Consider the following 22,304-nt stretch of genomic DNA (forward strand, 5'->3'; position numbering starts at 1 on the left):
CAAAATCCCTGGAGGCTGAAGAGCTGACCAGTTGCACTAGCTGACCTTCAAGAACAGACCAGCCTGGTGCAGTAACCTGGTCCCTGCAATGTGGCCTTTGGAAGCTTCTGAGAAGTCTACCTCACATTGTAACCACATCTTCAATACTCTGCTTTTGGAATACTTGCAACCTGTTCGCTTTTTCTCCCCTTCTTCATTCTCCTGTCATAATAAATCTTTCCCTGAAAGAAGAAGACTTTGCTGGCTGGTTGCTGGTTGCCCAGGGAGGCAGAACTGGGGGAGCAGAGCTATGGGAGCATAGACACAGCAGAACTTGAAAGTCCATTTTACTGCTAGTCCAGTTTTCTCAGCTGAAAGGTGTTTTTCTTGGGGAAAGTGTCATGTTTGATATTTTCTGAAAAGTACTCCATCATTTCAAAAGTTAAATAATATTCTTGCAATAATTTGGCAGCCAAGCTCATTTATCAGAGCAATGCAACAGTCCTTAAACAGGAAAGGATTTACTTTGTAAATAAAATTCTGCCTAGAGGCCAAGCCTTGCCTTACACTCTCCCACTTACATAAATTCATGTAGCAAACTGCATTTTCCTTTGTCTTCCCTCACACCTCAAAGTTTTTCCCCTCATCCACAGAAACTATATGCAAATCAGGTCTGTGACTTCTGGAAAAAAAAAACAAACTCTCTTTTCTCCCCGTGTTTATACAAAGCCTGGCACAGTGAGAACATGATCCCTGAGCAGTGTTTTGAAGTGGCTTGTGCTCTGAATGTTTGAATAGTTGAATTCTGTTCCTTAGTCATAAAGAAGAGAGGCTGTGGGATACAATGTTGGAGAAATTTATCTCCAGAGAAGCCTAACTGGTATTCTGCAGGAGCATAGAGGTTTATGCCAAGGCAAGGATGAACACTGTGCTCCAGAAGACTCTGATGAACAAAGGACTAATGCAAACCAAAGCCTGTTTGGAGAACTTGAGCTTTTAGCAGCAGTAACTACAGCAAATAAATCAGAACTTTGTCAGATTAAAAAAGTAGGTAGTGCACTATTCCTCTGCTTGGGGGGATAATAAAACTCTTAAATTTGATATTTCTTAATAACTTCTCTGATAAGCACTTATTTTCTGTATAGGACGGGTAAGATCTGTATTACCAGCTAGACATTAGGACAGGACTGAATACAAAATTGGGACTTTTTTTTCAACGTCTAATAATTCAGGTCTTTAGAAAGGAGTTTAACTATGTGAATAATTCTTGGATCATATTCAGAAGATAAATATCAGCTTCAGTTCAAATTTTAGATTTATCCCCATGTTCCTTCTGACCAAAACCATCCTCATACTGACCTGTATGTGCCATTTGTTTCTTCAGCTCATTAGATGAGCAATTTCATTGACAACACAAGCACAATCTCATCTCATTTACCTGTGAGGTCCTCGTTGGGCCAGGAGCCAAGCTGGCAGGCTTTGCATGTGTATTCATCAGAGACATATTCATTTTCTTTACAAGGAGTGCAGGTCCAACAGCAACTCACTTCTCCTTTACGGATCACCTGAGACAAAAGTTGACATTTTCTTTTAGCAGCATAAACACCAATTGCTAATTCAATTTTTTTTCTAATAGAAGAGTTTTTGAAATTTAATTATTCCTTTTCGTTATATGTTTTCAAAGATAAAATGTGACAAAAGTTCTTAGTTCCCCCATCATGTAGGTACCAGAAGAAAGAATCTACCAATCCCAAAGAAGTATAAGTGGAGGTACAGAATGACAAAAAAAGACGTTTTTTCCCCTCTTAAGATGTCAATGCACCTACAGATAGATGTCAGTGCATGATAGTGAAGACACATAATTCACTCCAGCGTGATCCATACAGAGAAACATGTGAATAGTATTATGTTCCTATATGTTGGCTAACCAAAGACTTTTGGGTGCTTATTTTCCATCCAATAGTGTGTGATTTATTAAAAACTGATTTTTCCAGACAGGAAACTGAACGTGCATTTCCAGAATTATTTAATTACTGCATTTCTAAAAACCATTTAAAGGTGAGAGCCTTATCCTTCTTCATTCCAACATCTGACCTGATTACTCATTTCATAATTTACTCTTAAATGTTATTGCATGCTTAGGATTGAAATGCAGATTTTTAAAGATCCTTATTTATCATCTCTGGGAACATCTGTGCTTCTTGTCAATATGACTTTCTTTTGAAATAAAGTATTCCCAGTTTCTCTCTTCTTCCCAAACAGTTTACAAACAAATACTCCCAATTATAGCATAAGAAATAGGTTGACCTTTTTTTTATCTTTGGCAGTGATGAATTCAGAAAGTGTATTCAAAGCCAAATGTCTTTATTGCAATTTTAATTAAAAAATCAAACACGGAGACGAGCATAATCAAAAATAATGGGATTGCTCTTTGCAATGCTGCAGTGAAAAACAAATTCTATTATCTAATTTTCATCACCAATATGGGGACTTGAAAAACTTCAGATTTTGTGTTTTGTTTTGTATTGTTTTGTTTTTAATTGTAGGGTATGAAAAGAAAAATACCAACACCAAAGCAGTTAAATTGATGGAAAGACTAGAAGAACATAAGTAATTTATTCTGCAAGAATTGAGACTAGAGCTACATGCAAAACAGAATATTTGTCCTCCAGAATAAATCAGATTTTGGGATTTCTTTCATTTTGAAATAGAATGAAAAGTTGAAAAAATGACAATTTTTTTTTTGTGTTTGGGAAAATCAATTTTTAGAAAGCTTAATGAACATATTTTGATTACCTTGAAACATAAAAATCCATAATTTTATTTTTATAAAATAGTCAAGAAAATTAAATGGCAAAATAAAAACCCTATATTATTATCAAAATGTCTAAAATTCTATATGAATAATTAATTTACCCTTTTCCGTGTAATGTTCTGGTAATGAAGATCTTCTGTGAAATACTTGGAATTTGACAAATCAATCAGGACACTGGTGTACTGATAATTTCTTACCTAGAACTACAGAGAAGGATTATGTATCCTACTCTAGAATCAAGATAAGCGTTCTTCAAGACTCAAAGTCAGACTTTTTTTGTGTGTGTTAAATTTATTAGTCAGCAATTTATTCATCCTTTAATTTTTCATTTCCTGCATAATTCTTTGTTGCATTCTTTGTAAATTAATTTTTCTGTCCCTTTTAAAAGAAATAATTTTCTTTAAAACAAATATTATTTTCCTTTCCCCTTGTCATCCCTACAATCCTTTGAACCTGTATTTATTTAAATAGTTATATGTCCACACTATTTTAAATGGACAGTTGGGTTGTATTTGGGTTTTATCAAGTCTTGTGGATGGATTCACCAGCTCTAGCTGAATGTTGAATAGCATTACATTCAATGTTTTAAATTCCTCCATAATAACTCAGTCACACGGAAGTTTGCAGGATAACCACTGCAAAGCTTGGTAGGGTCGAGGTCCCACAATCATCTGTGAAGACCATTAAGATAAAGACTGTCAGGTAAACTTTGAGATTTATGATCAATAATGAAATGAGGAGCAAACAGAACATTTCCAACACTGGACTTCAAGAATATACCTAAGTGTGTGATGACTTGGCTTCACAGTGAAGGATCCTTTTGAGAGAATTCTTGGGAGCATGGGCAGAAGGTGGAAGGTGACTGCGTTAATGAAGACCACAAGATACTTCCCTTCAGCTGTGTTGTGACAACAGATCATAAAGGAACTCAGAGCCATGAGGTTCTGAAGATGTTAGCTGTTTGTCCACCTCTGTTCTCCCCATGTGTGGCTGTGCCTGGAGCGGGCTAACAGACTGGGACAATAACTCAGCCAACCTGCATTTAAGGGCATTTATGTGTGAGCACACACCTGCAGAAGGTGTGTTCTCATCAAAACCAGTCATCCTATCTGGGTGTCTTTTACAGTCAATGAAGAGAAAGAATCACTCTACACCAAGTTTGATCTCAGCTGTGTTCAAAGCCTACACAAGGGTGAGATGAATCCTCATCTGGAATAGCATATTATTCATACAATTCCTTATGTTTACACTGGAGACAAATACAATTGGTCTGATGAAACTCACTTAAATGATCCTGCCAAAGACTAATTAGTGAATTAAACAGGGTGACTGTGTCCTAAAATTCTGGAAAACTCAGGCTAAAGAGATTCACTTTGTGTTGCAGAGACTGGTCATGCTCCCACCAGCTTCTCTCTGCAGCTGCTTCCCAATTTTCAGTCATGCTGTTTTAACACATGAGAAAATTGAGCTTCCAGTGAGACTTGTCAGAAATCACACCTGATTTTTTTTGTGGTTGAACATGCCCATCTCCTCATTCCACTGGCTTTTATATAAATGACTGCAAGGCACGCTATGGACTTGCAGTATTTTAGCTGTTTTGCAGGAAGCATCATGGGATGCTGAAGGAAAATAGCATATAATTAATATATGACAGATTCATTATACACTCCTTGTTTACTGCAGCATGGAAAGGGAGGAAGGAAAAATAAAAAACCTGGGGAAAAAAGAAGCAGTAAAATAGGTATGATTAAAATATTTGTTGCTGGTATTTCCTGAAGTTTGAAGTAGTGGTAGTAGTTGATGTTCTCTGATGATAACATAGACTTAAAGTCTGATTAATAACATTCCAGTCTGGGTGACTATGTCTAGCATTTAAATAGTAGCAATTATTATTTATAATTTACCTGCAATTGTACTGACAAGTCCCAGTCAGGGATTTGCAGTCCACTAAATCAGATGCTCTAAAAATACGCAGCAAAAAGCCTCCAAACAATACCTGTTTGAAAGCATTCTGAATGTAAATTTAAATAAAAAAAAAGTCAGTAGTCCACAGATATAGGAGTCAAGAAAATGGCAGTTTATTAAAATAGGGAGATGATTATGATAAGAGTAAAAACTAAATACATAAGTCTGTACATTTTAATTTAAGTGTGGCATACTATCTCCATGTAGAAGTCAAGAAAAAACTTGCTTTCAAATTTCAAGGCTGTGCATACTGCAAGACTGAAACAAATGAAGAAAATATTTACCTTTATCTGGCCTTTTTCACAGGGTTCACTGCAAACAGATCTGATGATATTACTTTTCTCTGACCATATTTCATCATCATCCATTTTCAGCTCACCATTGTCCCAGCTGCCAACATTGATATAATCAAAGTAGTCCTTCCCCATTTGTTTAAAATTCATGATTTCATATCTTTGGAGACAGAAAGGAGAGACATAGCTGAGTTGAGAAGAACATCATGAAATGTTTCAAATTAAAGGAACGCCATACAGTCAAAATCAAGCATGTTGAAATGAAAATATTTAAAGACTTATGAGTACGATACCCTTGAGTATCTCACAATAGTTTCTGTGATATCATAATCTTCCTTTTCCTTCGTAAGTTAAGTTGGGAGGTTGCAGTGTTTTCTTGTTTGCTTTTTATTAAGTTTTGCTTTGGGTTTATTGCTGGGGTGTTTTTAGTTTTTATTCTATCACCATAAAAAGTTCCCTGAACAATCTGGAGTTAAGTGACTGTGTTTCTGAGAATGACTATTTATTTAAAGAAAACAATGAAATGAGTCAAACAGAATTAAATCTGTGCAACTTCCAGCCCTGGAAGCCAATTGCATATGGAGCCCCAGTTCCCTCTACAGCAGATGTTGAGTAATCTAAACCTGTAATGCCAGTTCCTAGCACTATGTCTTCCTCATTTTCTGCAGGTGCTTTTTCCCCTCCTGAGGGAAGAAGACGATAGGTAAACTATCAAAATGAGGTAGAAGCAAGCTCTATGTGATCAAAGGAAAGTTCCTGTGCTGTAAGACTGCAAGATGAAATTTGGTGTGGCATCCAGAGAGGAATCAGGCATCACTCTTAAGGCACAGAGTCCAGGAATCTTTATTTTTCTTTTTCTTTTTTTTTTTTTTTTTTTTTTCTCTTTTCTTTCCCTTTTCTCTTCTTCAACATTGCATCAATACATTCTGGTCCTTCCCATCTATACAATCATTTTTATGTAATTCCTTGGTGATTGAAATACATTTCATTACTTGTACAGTATGGTGAAGAAGAGAAAAAGTACTCATGACTCAGTCCTAGGATGCTTTTAGGTCAAAGACAGAGCTCTTTAGAGTTTTCAGTTTCATGTTCCTCTTCCTCCTACTTTTCTCTTCTGTTCTCACACTGTTGCAGAAAGTCTGTGGAGCCACGTAGGACTCACTTTCTCCTGCAGCTGAACACCAGCCCACCTTTCTGCTATACAGGCCTGTTCTTTTAACACTTTCTTATAAGACATGTTTGAAAAGTTGGGCAGCTCCTGAAGAAATTATTCTATGCTTTTCTTTGTCTCCTCTTTTCTGGATTTGAAATTAATATGGCTAAGCAATATGAAATTTATTGATGGAAAACAAGAAAACAATATAGACCAAGAAGGTTAAGACAATCTTGACTTTAGAAAAGCTGCCTCATAAACAAGGAGACATCTTTTTCTTGTCAATAAGCACCAAATTAGTCCTGAAGGCAAAGCATATAGACAGGGTTGCATTAAGATTGGTATTGTAAGAGTGACGTTCAATGTACAAATGAGGAAAATAACTTGCTCATTAAATCAAACAATCTCTCTAGTAAGACGCCCTGCTGGGTTTAGTTGGGGTAGAGTTAATTTTCTTCTTAACAGTGTCTGGTATAGTTTTGTGTTTTGGATTTGTGCTCAAAACTGTTTATAATATAGAGATATTTTTTTTATTGCTGAGCAGGATTTACACAGGACCAAGGCCTTTTTGCAATGTCAAGTTGACAAGGAAGTTGGGAATGAATGGGAAGTTGAGAAGAGACTCAGCTGACTCCAAGTGACCCAAGGAGTATTCAGATCACATGACATCATACTCAATATATAAAATAGGGGGAAGAAGGAGGAAGGAGGGGATGTTTGAAGCGATGGCATTTGTCTTCCCAAGTCACCATTATGCATGATGGGGCCCTGTTCTTTTAGAAATGTCTGAACACTTGCCTACCTAGGAAGAAATGAAATAATTTCTTGGTTTGCTTTACTTTGTTTGTGTGGGTGGCTTTTGCTTTTCTTGTTAAATTGTCTTTATCTCAACCCATGAGTTTTCTAGCTCTTGCTCTTTCTTGCCACAGAATCTCCCTGATTCTGTTGATGCAGGACTGAGCAAGCAGCTGCAAGGTACTTGGTTTCTGGCTGGGTTAAACCATGACAGATGCACAGATATCTCTCTTAAATTTTGAGAAAACACTTTTAAGATGGACAAGCAGTAGCCATAGTACATCTAACATCGATATTTTTCCTGTGTGATGTAAAAAAAAAATTACAGGAAAACTGTTGTTTGATATTGTCCTTCCATAGATCTCAAGATACTTTGCACCATGAAAAATTCTGTCACAGTGGGGAAACTATGGTACAGCAGGGATTCAATGTCAAAATCACACGCAGGGCAGGATCAGGACTGCAAGCAGCCTCTAAAAGGAAATGAAAGTGGAGTCTGACTGAATGGACAATGTGATATTGCACACATTATATTGTTCTTGAATCTTTACAAAGAAGAAGAAATAAGCAAACATAGAATGAAAAAAATTGTTATACTTCTAGATTTTGAAATGCTTCACTTTCCATATTGTATAAAGAAGGAAATGTCCACAACTTCAACAATGATCTCCTCAAAGTTGGAGACATGAATGCCAAACTGACACAAAATAATTGAATCCAGATAATGCAAGCACAAACCCAAAAAACAGACTTGTGCACATGATTATAAACTAACCTTTTTCTGAGGTTCACAGCCATAGTAACAACTTGTTGAGAATTAAACAGACTAACCAAAAAGTTAGCACAGGAGCCACAATAGAGCCATTATTCAACATTGTCAGACACTGCAGCACACCTATAACTGTTAAGGCTTTCCATTTAGGGTTTCGTGGACAGACTAAGAATAAAGTACTGCCAGTGTTTGACAGGCCACAGAACCTAAACCAGTGATCCCCCCTAGTAGTAGTTCCAAGCATACATCACAAGGGGAATACTGGAAAGAAACCTAACAATTTTAATACAGTATTGCCTCAATAAGTCTTTTCTCTGTGGAGAACAGCATTGATGGATGGGTAGAAATAGCCAGGCTCAGTAAGCCCATTGCTACAGTGAAGGCTCATGAGTCACTGGTTCCCTGGAGGTTCCTTGAGATAATACAGGGACAGTTTGTCACTTTAGGATAGAAGAGACCAGATGGCACAATAGCACATTTCCAGCAGTGCTCTAATCACTGTGCAAAATACTTGTTTCAAAACAGAAGTGCCGCGATGTTGCTAGGAATACATATTCTACTGGTAGAACAGTCAAACATCAGCATCTTGTTTTTTCTTGCCTGTTCTTCCCTCCTAAATTTCTTTAGAGTTTTGATAGTATTTACAGATAATTGTTATCTCCCTAAGGAATCATGGATTCAATACTCCTCCTTTTTTCCCCATGTCTCCTGACTCACATAAAACAGGTCTTACACTAGACTGTCTGCCTGCTTAAAACTCAACATACACATAAAGGACTTTGAAATAGGGTCAGGATTCAAAGCATCTTGTAGGATTAATCATCTGTTTTATAATATCAAAACCTTTTTTCTATACATTAAAATCCTTAGCTATCTAGGTCAGAAAAGCTTTTTATGTTCTGATTTCCTGCTGAACACCACCACCACAGTACAGCTGTGAGGATTTAAATTCCTGTTTTACAAAGTAAAGATGGAGTTATCAGTGCAGTGAGTTGTTCCAGTATGACTGCACTGTCTCCAAGCTCTTGCAAGTAGTGTTTGACAGTGCTTAAAAGACTATACACTACTCAAAACCTGGAAGTTAGAAATGGAGCTTCCTATAAAATCTTCTTGATTATGAAAGAGTACAATTTGACTCAATGTTGTCCGATTTAAGGACATAGACTGGATTTAATGATGTGACTACTGTTAGACAATAGGGGACAAATAACTATGATTCAAAAGAAAACAAATTCTGTAACCACACACAGCTCATGAGTTTGAGTAGACCCAAATATAACACAAATCCAGGGATACTGGACCTTCTTAAAGTTCGGCTATTCTGAGGTACACATTCCACATGGTGTCCCCATGCTCTTCAGGGAAATACTTATGTACAATTGTGACTGAACAAATGACTTCACATGATATAATTTTGTTATCATCTGTCTTAGAATTTAAAAATATCCAAGATATTCCATTAAATTCCTTGCAAAAAAATGGTGCTAAATTGTTCTTGTTAAGAATGTCAACATGAGGAAAAGGATAGCAAAATATCTATTTGCGATATTTAGATATTGCTATTGATGTTGTCAAGTCACATATTTGTTTTTGGCAGGTTACACATCACTCACTAATAGCAGTCCTTTTTATACAAGAAATCAGTTGGAATGGGGTAGGATATATAGTCCACTGCATCTGAGCACTTTTAAAACAAAAATTAAATCCTTTTAAAGAAATCTGAGATGCCTTAAAAAGAATTTAGCCAGAAAAATTCAGACTTAACATCTTGCTTAAAAATTCAGCTATTTGTAAAAATAGAAACATCTAGCAGAAGACACCCTTGGTCATGCTAAAAAAGCTCTGGAAACAAATTTCTATTTAAATTTTCCTAGGTTTCTGCTAGTTTGTTCCTGAGTTCTCCTACTAGCTTACAGTGCCCTTCCTTACAGTCTGATTCTGAAGAATTTGAAAGTTTCTGTTTCCAGAAACAGACACAGACTGCTGTGTAGGTGGCTGTCCCGCTTTCTTTTGGGGAGAATGCTAAATTTACAGGTTTGCAAGGAGAATGAAGAAAAATATAAGGTTTGAAATTACAGAAAGTTTTGGAAATGTCAAAGTATTTTGACCAACGACTTTAAATTTCCCAACTCATTTCTACTAGGAAGTTAATAATTTCCTTTTTGTTCACATTAATGGGAGAAGACAAAATTTAAATGAGTATATAGGATAAAAATTTTCCCTCTAATCATCTGTTTATATGGCACCATAACAAAGATGTTTAAAACCTTTCAATAATGTGGAAATAATGGGTAATCTCAAACAATACTGGAACAAAAGCAGTGAATGAGACAGAAAATACATTGAAATATAGGGAATAAATACACTCTGAATACTATAATACTTGCTGTTCTTCCTCTGAAAATTCAGTAGGTAGAAACCCAAAAAAATTCCCACCTCAAGACTGTTTTCAATGTGCATTTCTATGGATACATATGTCATAGAAAACTTGTCTTATATTTCATAGATGTATGTATACATATTTATGCATGTTACCAGCAAAATAAGGTTTGATTAAATTAAATTTGTCTTAGAGCATCACAGTATGGATTGATAGCTTAGTGTTTTATGCAAATGGCAAGATTTCATTTGGAATATATGTAAACAGGTTTTTAATAATTCTGATAAAAAAATCCCAGATGCATCAGTACAATATTTCTGATATTGTTTTAGTTTTCTTAATAAAAGAACTGAGTCTGCTATGACTGTTTATAGGTCAACCAAACACCTACACTTAAACACCCAAACAAAGAAATAAGCTGTGGTGGACATCATAGTCTACAAACATAAAGGTCTGAAAACATACTGTTTTCAATAATAATACTTTTAAATGGTAGAGATGAAAATGCAAATCAATGCAGGAAGCTTTTACACCTGAAGGTCCACATCTCTAGCTTGAAACACCATAAAAAATACACATTAAAAAAAATCTATTTCTGCAAAATAAGCACAGGAATCAGGAAATGTAAAACTAGGAGTATGAGACCTTAGCTCTGTTGTTGTCTGCACATACCTACTGCATATTGCTAGCATCTCTGCTCTTAAACATTTTGACAAATATCAACATTACCTTCCTGGTGAGTCACCATTCTCATCAAACAAGATCATGTCCCCAGAGACCCCAGTAAAGTTTGTCTTCATGAGGGATTCCAGGAGTTTCCGACCATCTATGGGCTTCATGGCATCACAGAGGCCCACGTAGCCTGGGCACAAGGACAGCTGCATGTTGTGGAGCCCATAGGCCATGGAGTATATTGCATTGATTACAAAGCCCATCTTGGAGTCCTGAACATGCTGCGTCCTCAGAGTCATCTGGCCTGTCAGGGAACAAGCAGAAGGTTTAGTGAATAGGACTGGGATGAACCCAGATCTTCAGACATCTGCTGGTGGCTTAATTATTAACAGTAGGAAAAGTACTTTAAACGTCTTAAATAGGTCATAAAAGATGTTTTTATTGGTACACATGCTGACAATGTTAGAATAAAAATAAACAAATGAAAAGATGTTTTCTTTAAATATTGTATTATCCAGATGATATATTTCTCTCTGCAGCTCATCAGCTCACCTCACATTTGCTGGATTTAAAATGCCACTCTTTCATATGTATCTTTAAAGCATGCATCATGCACATTATAACACAATATTTTAGGGAACTCAGAAACTTCTCTCAACCAGCAGAAATTTCTTCAAACATTCAGAAATATTGAAGTGTAAATGCTAATAAGAGGCTAACTCTCTACAAACCTTATAAAGAAGTTCCACTTCTGGAAAATCAGTGAACTCTGTTGCCCAGAGAAGTTGTCAGTGCCCCATCTGTGGCAGTGTTCAAGGCCAGGCTGGGGCTCTGAGCAGCCTAGTTTGGTGGAAGGTGTCCTTGCTCATGGCAGAGGAATTGGAGCTACATTATCTTTAAGGTCTCTTCCAACCCAAGCCATTCTATAATTCTATGCAAACACTTTTGTTTCAGAGACATGGATAATCTTGTGCAAATAGACTGACCTAGGCACCACTCCTTTACTGTACCAAAAGTTCCCCCTAATAACTCTCCTATTCTTCATCTCTTCTCTCTCTTTATGAAGTGAGGATAACAATGCAATACAGACAAATACATTAAAATCTGTGAAGAGTTTGACAGTGTGGGTTAGGAAATTACTCTGTTTAGCCAGAATTGGTGAATCTTAAATTTTTTGGCTTTCAAAGCATGATGGTTGCATTTCTAGTCTCTATTTATGCTTCTGTAAAATGCACAGAAAAAAATTAATTCAGCAGCACCTTGAATCCCTTTTTTTTTTATAGCACACTGTTATTACTAACACAGCTTTTCTCTGTTGACAGCACCAGGCAAACTAAGGAAGGGTAGGTTGGAGTTTTTCTTCATATCTGCACTCTAGTCACAAGATCTTTAATAATGGGGAAAAGAGTCAGAGACAAAACAACTACATCAATGGCGCTGGATGTTTATCTAACACCTAGAAAGATTTGTCTCTGGTGGCAGGACAAACAAAAGCTCTGTTAGAATATTTGCTCTGCTTTTATCAACCAAGCAATGACCCTAGGAGCTACGAGTCCCCTCTGTGGGCATCCCAGAGTAAAGGGAATGCAAATAACCTGTCCACTCCATGAGAGTCTGCTTGCCACAGAGGCATTAGTGAGAGGCAGGGATAGTGCTCACACCTGCCCATCTGAGTTGCAGAGGCCACAATCTGAGAAGTATTTTATGCTGTGAGGAAATTGAGGTACAGGCAATCCTTTTCTTTAAAGAAATTAAGACTAATATATGGACTCTCAGGGTGGCACTCATCCAGTTTGAAAATATCCATCCAGAAGACCAGAAACCATTCCAACCTTTGTTGGAAAAGGGTAAGAATCTCCAGCTGGTGATCAATTCTCTCATAAAGCAGGTATGACTACATACAAGCACACCTTTTCAGTTGTGAACAAGAACATCACCCCACAGCTCTAATCACTAAAATCTATTGCAGCACTGGGAACACTAGGAAGGGTAATAAAACACATAGTTTGAACTGAAAAACAGTGTGTAGAGGTCAGAAAGTAAATGAGAGAATTGAAAGATTCCTTTTTCCCCTCTGTTTTATGTGGAAGCTGGCACCACCATTTCCAGTCTTCTCTGGAGCAGTATGACCACTGCTCAGGAGCAGTGATTATTAACATTTTGGAAGGCTAAACAATACAAACTTGAAGTATGTTAATGAAAAAAAATAAACTTGGAAAAACATACAGTGCTGCTTATTTGTTTTGTTCTACCAAGGTATTTCTTTTCCCTAATTAAAAATAATAGGCATGAAAACTGCAACAATGGAGTACATGTAAAACCCATATTAATTGAAATTAAGTGGAAAATTGAGCAAGTGTATTACACTGCAATACATAAAACTTGTTTTAACCAATTATTCATCCACAAAATTAGCACCTTACACACCATACAGTTAATTATAGTACCCATTAGAATGAATCAGATTTTCATTGGCAATATTATTTATCATAAAACAATACTTCGGCTGCTTTATTGCATATGATTGCTTAAAAATCTAATAACTTACTTCTTAATTCTTACTCTCCACTGGGCTTTGTGCTTCAGTTTTATGAAATTATTATTCTGATTTTCTTTAAACACTGAACCTCATCCCATTCACCTGATGATTTATAATAAGCCTGCTTAGCTCTTCCTAGAAGCTGCTGGCAATTGGCAATGGAGTTGTGAGGGATTTAGCTGCTGTGAGAATTTCAATATACTTCCTGCAGCTGGAGAACACATTCACCCGAGATATTAAGTGACTCACTTGGCTGTATAGGGGCAAATTCAACCTGTCAAGGCCAGTTTATAGTACCACAAGAATGTGTATTTAAGGGAAAATCACAAAAACTAAGACAAAAGATTTTTTTTTCTCTTTTTACTATATTGTAACAAAACCTTAAAAAATGGCAACATTATATAAAAAAAAAAATCAAAACCAAGTCTAAAAGTTACTTTCAACCCATTTCACAAAGTATTTTGGCATGTCAGACTTGATGCATATAAGTATTTACTTACTTACTCCAGTACCCCTAGCAGTGGTTTTAAGGGAAGGCTGAGTACACAAGCTAAAAGGCTAAAAGGTAATCTCTCACTCAACAACAAAAAACAAAAAAAGTAAAAATATTTTAAATCTATCTCGCAACATTTATGATTTAGGTAGCCTTAAACACATTATTCACTCAAGAATTCTTGCATATTTTTCTTGCTGGAACTCTAGCACATATTCTTACCCTTATTACTCATCCATGAGTGCTGTCTTCAGTCAAGAACAGTTCCTGACATGGAAAGGTGGCACAGATGAATTTAATGGGGATGATAGTGTTTGGAATATATCAATCTACTTATGAATGTATGCTGAAGTTTTTAAAACTTAGTGATAGGACAAAGGGGAATGGCTTTAAATGGAAAGAGGTCAGGTTTAGAGGAAGAAATTGAAAGTGGTAAATCACTGGAACAAATTGCCCAGATTAGCTGCGAATGTTCCATTCCTGGAAATGTTCAAGCCATGCTGGATGGGGCTTTGGTCTAGTGGAAAGTGTCCCTGCTCATGGCAGGGGGACTAAAACTACTTTATGGTCCTTTCCTTTCCAATCCAAACCATTCTATTCCATGATTCTATTGTATGATTAACTGAATGGAGATGGCCCAGCACTAAACTCCTCATCCAAATTTGTTCTTTTCTGTTGTCAAGTCTCCAAAGCATACAAATATGTAGATGATGAAAAAGGAACATATTCTTTCACCAAGAAAGTGATTCCAACTAGCAATGGTTCATTTCTTGGATCTATTTAGAAACAATTAGTGTACTTATGGGCAGTGATCCAAGAAAGCACTTACGGATGCTGTTAGTCCCTGTGCATGGTGAGCTAGCTCTGGACTGCTTCCCACGCTCCAGAGATACTCCAGCAGCTCCCAGAACTGGTGCCTGGCTACCAGTGAGATTAATAAAATACTTCTTCTAAGAATGACTCCCTTCATCCAAATATGGAAAAACAAAACAAAACTAAACAAACCTACATCTTTGCAGCAAATTCTGAAATTTGGCTACTGTTTCTAGTACTGAGCATGAAATAAGAATTCTTCAATAGATTTCATTATTTTACAGATTTTGTATGTAAAACTCCTCTTCTTTTTTTCCATGTTTTTACCCTCAAGGAAGATTAAATACTTGCCAACTTGTGATGCTACATCAAGCAAGGATATTAAAGAGTGCAAAATCATTATGGTTCAATATTCTTTTTCTGCTTTTTAACTTTTCCAAAGATGACAATACTTTGCATTTTAAAGAATTAATAAAGGGTAAAATGAAGACTGAAAATACTTTGCGTTCTGGGAAATCCCTCAACCCCTGAGGAGAAACAGGAGAACAAAATAGAGACACAATATTGGAGAATATTTTTTTTTCAAAGAGAAGAGCAATTTGTTTACTTTGCAATTAGTTTAGCACTGAAATGAAGGGAAATTCTTAGTGTTTATTAGTAGTAGTATTATTATTACTATTATTTTAAAACTTCTCAGTGATCAAAAGGTTGTTTGTTACAAAGTCATAAGAGACATTACAGTGGAAACCACAGGTATATCCTATAGTTTCCAATTATTTCCTAATGTTTCTCCATGATTATATCACAATTTAGTTTCTGTACAATTTCTATAAATATGCCATTAAAATATTTGGTGATTCTTTGTGCTAAGTTTTGTTTTAAGGGACAAAGGGCTGACAGAAATGAGCTCTAATTTTGCTGGCAAATATGTCCCACATTCACATTCTGCTCACCGTACTTGAAGTCCATCAATGTGTTTTCTTATAATTTCTTTCCTTTGCCTTAGTGAAATAGAAAAAATCAGGACAACAGGCTAATATTTTCAACAAAACAATGGTAGTGTCTGTCTTCTTCAGGATATAGTGTGTGGCTTTTTAGCTCCATCAGCAGGTCCATCTTGTCCCTGTTGTACTCCTTGGGAACACGTGTAACTTTGCCTGGATCTGTATGCTCTGGATAACATGTCACCAAGTCACTCATCCCAGAAACATGCACTGAAGAAATGTGTGGTATCTTGTAAAACAGAGGAAAAGTTGTACTATATTGAACTATAAGAACTGTACTATAAGAACTATATTGTTCATATCTAGTTAAATTGGCCTTGTTTAAAGATATAGAAAAAACCCTGATTTTGGAAACTTTTCTAAAGTCTGTTATCACAGCTTTCTAGCAAAGAAATGTGAAATGCTAAAGTAACTTTCAGTTCCGTATACTTTGTAAGGTTCTGGGTGTATTTTTCTACTAAAAAAAAATTGATTGCAGTAGTTTATTTTTTTTTTCTATTTTAATTTATTGCAGGCTCTTGGACTGAAGAAAAGAGGTATTTTTTGCTCTGTTGGAAATTTAATGCAGTTTAAATATGCTTTTCTCTGGGAAATGTCATTTTGATGCTGAGGCAAAACGCATAGCATAAAACTGAAAATGTGAAGGTAAATTAAAAGCTTGAAACAAAGCTTTTCAGCAGTACTAAGATAAGAAAACAAAAATGACCCATTTTAATGCTGCTATGGAAAATTTTTGAAATTTGACAAAGAAGTACCTTCCAGTGTAATTCCCTCACCCAATGCTTTTGACCAGTTCTAACTCACTCTTCTTAACTGAAAGCCAATATCAGCACTGCTACATTTTTCATGTTGAGTGGCACCAAAATGTTGAGAATGACTGGGAGACCAAATTCAATGTATTGAAATACAGAGATGACTTCCAAAAGGTTTTTTTCAGAGTATTTAGTTGACTTTGGTGTTTTACATCTATTTAAACCTGCACAGCCATGGCATTATTAGAATGCTCACAAATCTGACAAGAGCTGGACCTTCATCCCTGGGTGCCCACAAAACAGTGGCAGTCTGGCTTCTCTTGCCAAGTTCAGAATGATCAACAACAGGTAGTCCTAGGAGAAGGTAAGTAAATAGATACCAATTTCTCCATATAATTTTCTTAAGAGTACTATCCTTTCCAGAATTCAGTTTCTTTAGTCATAAATTGCAACAAAGCTCAACTGCTAGAAATGCAAAAGTACAGTAAATGGTGGCATAAAACTCTCTGTACTTGCAAACATGCTTATATGAAGTATTTCAATCTATATAGGAAGTTGAAGTGTCAAGAGAAAAGAATGACAGGAGCTAAGCCAATTGAAATATTCAATATGAAATGTATCTAATCTGAATAAATTTAATTGTAAGTTAATTTTTAAGGCTAAAGAGACATGGTCCAGATAATTTCCAAGGCTCAGTTAGGCAGTTAGAAAAAGAATTGCGATATAAAGAAGAAAATCATATTAGGTGTATCATCACATGCATCTAATGTATTGCAGGAAGAAATCAGGGAACATAAAGGGAAGAAAAAACAAATAGAGTTTTGTAGTCAGATTTTGGAGGAGTTTGATGAATTCTGTAACAATGAGAAGATTCAAGCTATTAAAGAGTTTGAGTTGCAGATATGTTAAATTCAGGATCAATCATATCAAAAAGGCTTTCAAAAATATAAACCAGAGCATAAAGCAGTTTTTAATGCCACACTACTTCTTTCTCTGAATCAAAAAAATAGTACCATGTCTGTGTGGGCTCCTGGCTCAGATTATATCAGTCTGCTAGAAAATTCAGATCTGGATTTATGCCTTACAGATGATTAGCCTTTGGAAATTTCTGGCTCTGACCCAGCATGACTGTAAAAGTAGTAATAATAATATTTTAGTTCCAAGTCTGAAATGTGGGGCATGAAAATAAGAGCTGGACCATAATTCAGCTTGCTGATGCACAAGAATGAATATCAAACTGAATGACATGCAGGATTTATTCAGGAGAATTAAAAGGCTTTCTAATTAACTGTTTAAAAAACCAGAAATTAATTTTAAACTTTGTTCTGCTTTTATTTGCAGTCTAAAAATAAAAGTATAGAAATGTTAAGTCTGAGGAATATGATGTTTAAATGTGACACATTCCTTGAAATATGGAAAATACCTTTCTGTTTGGACAGCATTTATATTTTGTTGGCTGAGTTCTGATTAAACCAATTTTGGCCTTAGAGCCTGCATTTAATCAACAGATTTGCATGTTGCAGTGCAAAAGACTAGATAGTCATGTTTTATTCCTTCATTCTATCTGGAAATCCAAAAGGGACATTTGTTAAACCAAATTTCTCTTCATCTGAAACCGTGGACTTTCTGGCTGTCCTTTTGTACTCATTAAAAATAGCTGGAACTGGATGAGATTCAGCAAATGGGTAGGTATTTTTTTGCACTTTCATTTTATGTGCACATTTCTACCTTAAGCAGAAAAACTTTTCTTGTATTTATCCCAAATTTCCCTAATCTCCCTTTCTGCAAATAAACTCATTCATTCTTAATCCTCTTCTAAATTGCTTGGAGATACATTGGCTATCCTTCTTTTATGAGAATTTTTACACCCTCAGAAAAAGCACTTTTATCTCAGAGAAGCCACATGGTTAAATCATGAATGGAATTTGGGATTTTTGCACCCTTCTAAGATGCATTCAAAATGCTGATGCAAATCTCTTTTTCCTGGGAGCTGTAACCAGGACACCTGTACATCACTGTGTGTTGTTCCCTATAAACGCTGTTGCAGGGTCCTTGCTCCGAGCCATGGCAGACTGAGCCATGGCTGCTTTCCTCACTTTTAGTGCCCTCTATGTCTTGTTTGTGGCTGACCTTTGTCTGTGATGACCCAAGCCCCATAATTTCCCTTTGTTTTCTACTTCACTACTTGGAACCACAGTATTTAGTGTCAGTACCCTGCTGTAAGTACCTGCACAAGTGACCTATCACCTCCCTCCAGATTCTTGTTCCCACTGTTCCTTTACATGAAACTGCTATTTTTGTCTTAAGTCTGTAGCCTCTGCCAATCAATGTAAGATACTGCATTGCTTCAGCAGCATCAGCCTCTATTTATTTACTCTTTATTGTCTATGACTTAGATCACAGTACTTGGAATGTGTATTCTGTGTTTGAGTATCACCATAAATAATGCTGTTCCATCCACACCTCCAGCTTTTGCACAGCATGGGAAAAATAATATCAACCACAATGCAGGCAAAATAAATAATTTAATGGACTGGTAAATGTAATAAATATGCTTCTACCCCTGGTGACTTTGAGGACTTGTCTTTTTCCAGTACTGTCCATTGAGACAGAGCTTCACCACATAATTAATTTATGATGGGTTTTGTTTCTGCTTGGTGTTAATATGCATTTTTTTAAAACACCCTCACCAGGATGAAGAAGTACTAGGAATTAGAGGTCTGCTGGGAACTCTGTCTGAAAGAAAGCAATCACATAAACGTCTCATCTTCAAAGGTCTAAAGGCAATCAATGCCAAGGGATTAGATTAGCCTTTTGAGACCTGAAACTGGTCATTGAGTGGAATTACTCATCTGGATCAGCTTGCACACCTACTTATGAATTTCTTTGAATTATGGTCTTATATATTAAAAAAATCTCTGACTGGTGCTAGAGGTGAAACCAACCCCAAATCTTGTAAAATCCCTAAGGTTTGGAGGTCATTAAATTGTCTCCTTTTACACATGCATTTTACATTCTTTGTTCTGACTCTTGTTCTTCAGAGGTGGCTTGTAGCAGCTGTCCTGTGTCACGGAACTGATTACACTGAAAATCAAGTCAGATAAGTCTGTGAACTTCTCACTTTCTGTAGTGCTCCAGCTGGGCAGAAAATCAATGTTCTTAGCAGCAATAGCAGTGACACCCATTTGAATTAAGCAAGTATGTTCTAATCTGCAAATGAAAAATGAGCTGGATGCTGAAATTCTTATCTCAATATGAACTAAGTTTATGTGAAGGAATGGAAACTTTTTAGTGCTTAATAGAAATGAATGGAGAAAAGAACTTTATTGTTTTTTGGATTCTCTTTGTTTGGCTGATTTCATAATTTGATTATACATATCATACTGAATCATGTATTCATTAATAATAATACCTTCCCTGAAACTGTCTATGAATATCTTATGTTAAAAAGTGAGAAAATACTTATAAGTCACTGGATATGATTACAATGGTTTATGGCTTTACGTATTTTCCATCACAAGGATAAATGTAGCCTAATATTCTACTAGGCAGGATTAATCAAAGCAAATTAAGAGATTTTAACAACTAAATTCATAGCTGGTTCATAGATGAAGTCAGTTGTTACTTAGATTTCAGCCATATCTTCCTGTGTTTACTTTCTTACTGAATAAACTTGACTATACTGTTAACCATTTTTTTATGTTTTTGTGGCAACACAACTGGATTACAAAGAACAATTAATTTTGTTTCCCACTAATATAATGGTTATTGCCTTTTATATAGACACATTCATTTAATAATGACCTTGTCTATTAACATCAGCTCTATGTTTGTCTTTTTATCTTTATTCCAAAAAGTAAAGAATTGCTTGACTTTTGATGGAAAGGTTTTGATTTTTCTCTGGCATTTCTTAACAAACTTAATTTTATTAATTGTAATCCTAAGAAACACCTGTAGTTTAACTTTTTAGTGTGTTTGGATTTTTTAATATTTTTCTTTTAATTCAGCTTCTGGAGAACAGCATGTATTTAGTTAGATAAAATAAAGGACATAGTCCTGTTTTCTTACCAGGTGAAATCAGAACCAAAACTAATTCCTCAGCATGCAGAAACTGTTAGGACAGTCTGTGAAACATTTATGACCACTGAGGACAAGTATAATCTTTACAATTGTGAAGTCTGAACTGAGGGAATTTACGACTCACTATTTTGACTGTTGAAAATAAAAAAATAGTAATATAACAATTGAAAATACATAATTTTCAAATTTGTGTAGGTGATAGAAAATGAGGCAGAAACAACAACTATCATGCCAACTTCAAATATTCATCGTAATTTTGATCTTAAAGTCACAGCATCAGAATTTCTCCCTCTTGCAATTCTCAGTGAATACATTTATGTTTTTCTTGCTGGTTAATCCATAGGAAATTCTACAACTACAATTAGCATTTTTACTTTACAGTAACAAGAAAGAATTAAAGCTTTTGCAATCTAGGTTTAATTATTTTACTATACACATTATGGTCCAGCATAGAATATTACAACAAAACTAGAGAAAAGAAAATAGAGCAATCTATTTAGATTGCTCATCTTCTCTATTCATGATTTGCAAATCAGATTATTTGAATTTTTGCTCCTTTTTTTGTGTCTTTGACATTCCTAGGTTTTAGGAACCTATTTGATCTGTGGTTCTTTGTGGGAAATCTTCCAGCCATGAGTGCTTTTCCCACCAAACAATTCAAGCTTAATAATGAAGTTGTCTTATATCCATGACTGGTGAATTAGTATATAAAATAACTTCTTCCTGTACCCCCATGACAGTTTTTCTGTGGTGGTGAATTTTATTTTAGATGCCATAAAAGACTCCTTAGGCACTTACAATTCATAGTTCCCAATATTTCACATAAAATATAAATTAGATATTCACATTGTTGGTAAAAGGTAAGCTAAAAAAGAAACCAACAGAAGTCAAATTGAAATGTTTTTTACATGGCATACTGATGGAAACCAGGTCTTTATTAGCCTGCATCCAGCTATGCCCATTGCATTGACATCTCAAGAAACAAGTCCACATTATCATGGGGAAATCAATAAAGTGTGCTGCTCAATATGCAGTACCTGTCAATAGTGCAAATAAAACCTGTCTCAAACTGTGCTGGAAGGGAACAGAACAAAAATAATAGGGAAAAGTGAGTTGAATGTGGAAAGTGTACATTGAGATTTTGGGATTCCTAGATTCAATTTACATCTCACTTACAAACTTCCTCTGAGACCATGTCCAAGTCAAAAAGAAGACTTTAAGATCATTAAGTGGGATTTAGGAAGGGGTTTGTGCTGTGCAAATCCAAGACTCTGATCCTTTAAGACATTTCTCAGCCTCATGGGTGTGTGGAAGATAGTCACATTTTTAGAAGTGAAGAATCCTTGGGTTTTAGACCTGTGGTTGGACTAATGCCCAGCACAGCACCACATTATCCTCAATACTGCCAGAACACCCATGGTATTAATGATATCTCGAGGGTCAGAAATAGTTAAAAATTTGCCCAGAGAATTACAGAGAATGAGAAGAAGCCTGTGAAAGAATCCTAGCCTCAAAGGAAGGACTCTGGGATTCTGAGTCTAAATAAAGGATCCTTTCCAGGTAGTCTGGGGTCTTGTCGCTAGGGCACTGGGTCATTGGTTCCTGCTTTCCCTCTTGTCATTTGACTGGTGCCACAGGTCCCCATGCCCTTTGGAATGCAAGACATCGGTGCCTGTTCACAGCCTAGAGAGTGCCTGGTATCTCATGAAACAAAGAGCAATTAACAGGAGTAATAAATAATATAAAACCCCAACAAAGCCCCAGAAAAAATGTACCACATCTATCTGCAGTACAGAAAT

At 35.9% G+C, this 22,304-nt stretch overlaps 1 protein-coding gene across 8 annotated transcripts in view; it reads right to left on the reverse strand.

Moving 5' to 3' along the window:
- Window positions 1-22,304, reverse strand: part of GRM5 (glutamate metabotropic receptor 5) — a 245,843-nt gene that overhangs the window by 38,873 nt on the left and 184,666 nt on the right. For all 8 annotated transcript variants that reach the window (XM_021545022.2, XM_021545018.2, XM_021545024.3 and 5 more), the window contains 3 exons: window positions 10,882-11,128; window positions 5,044-5,212; window positions 1,418-1,544 (listed from right to left, as the gene is read on the reverse strand). In XM_021545022.2, the coding sequence (XP_021400697.2) occupies window positions 1,418-1,544; window positions 5,044-5,212; window positions 10,882-11,128 (543 nt within the window). The remainder of the gene's footprint in view (window positions 1-1,417; window positions 1,545-5,043; window positions 5,213-10,881; window positions 11,129-22,304) is intronic.

The sequence above is a fragment of the Lonchura striata genome, chromosome 2 (assembly GCF_046129695.1).
Source record: "Lonchura striata isolate bLonStr1 chromosome 2, bLonStr1.mat, whole genome shotgun sequence".
NCBI classification, from domain to species: Eukaryota; Metazoa; Chordata; class Aves; order Passeriformes; family Estrildidae; genus Lonchura; species Lonchura striata.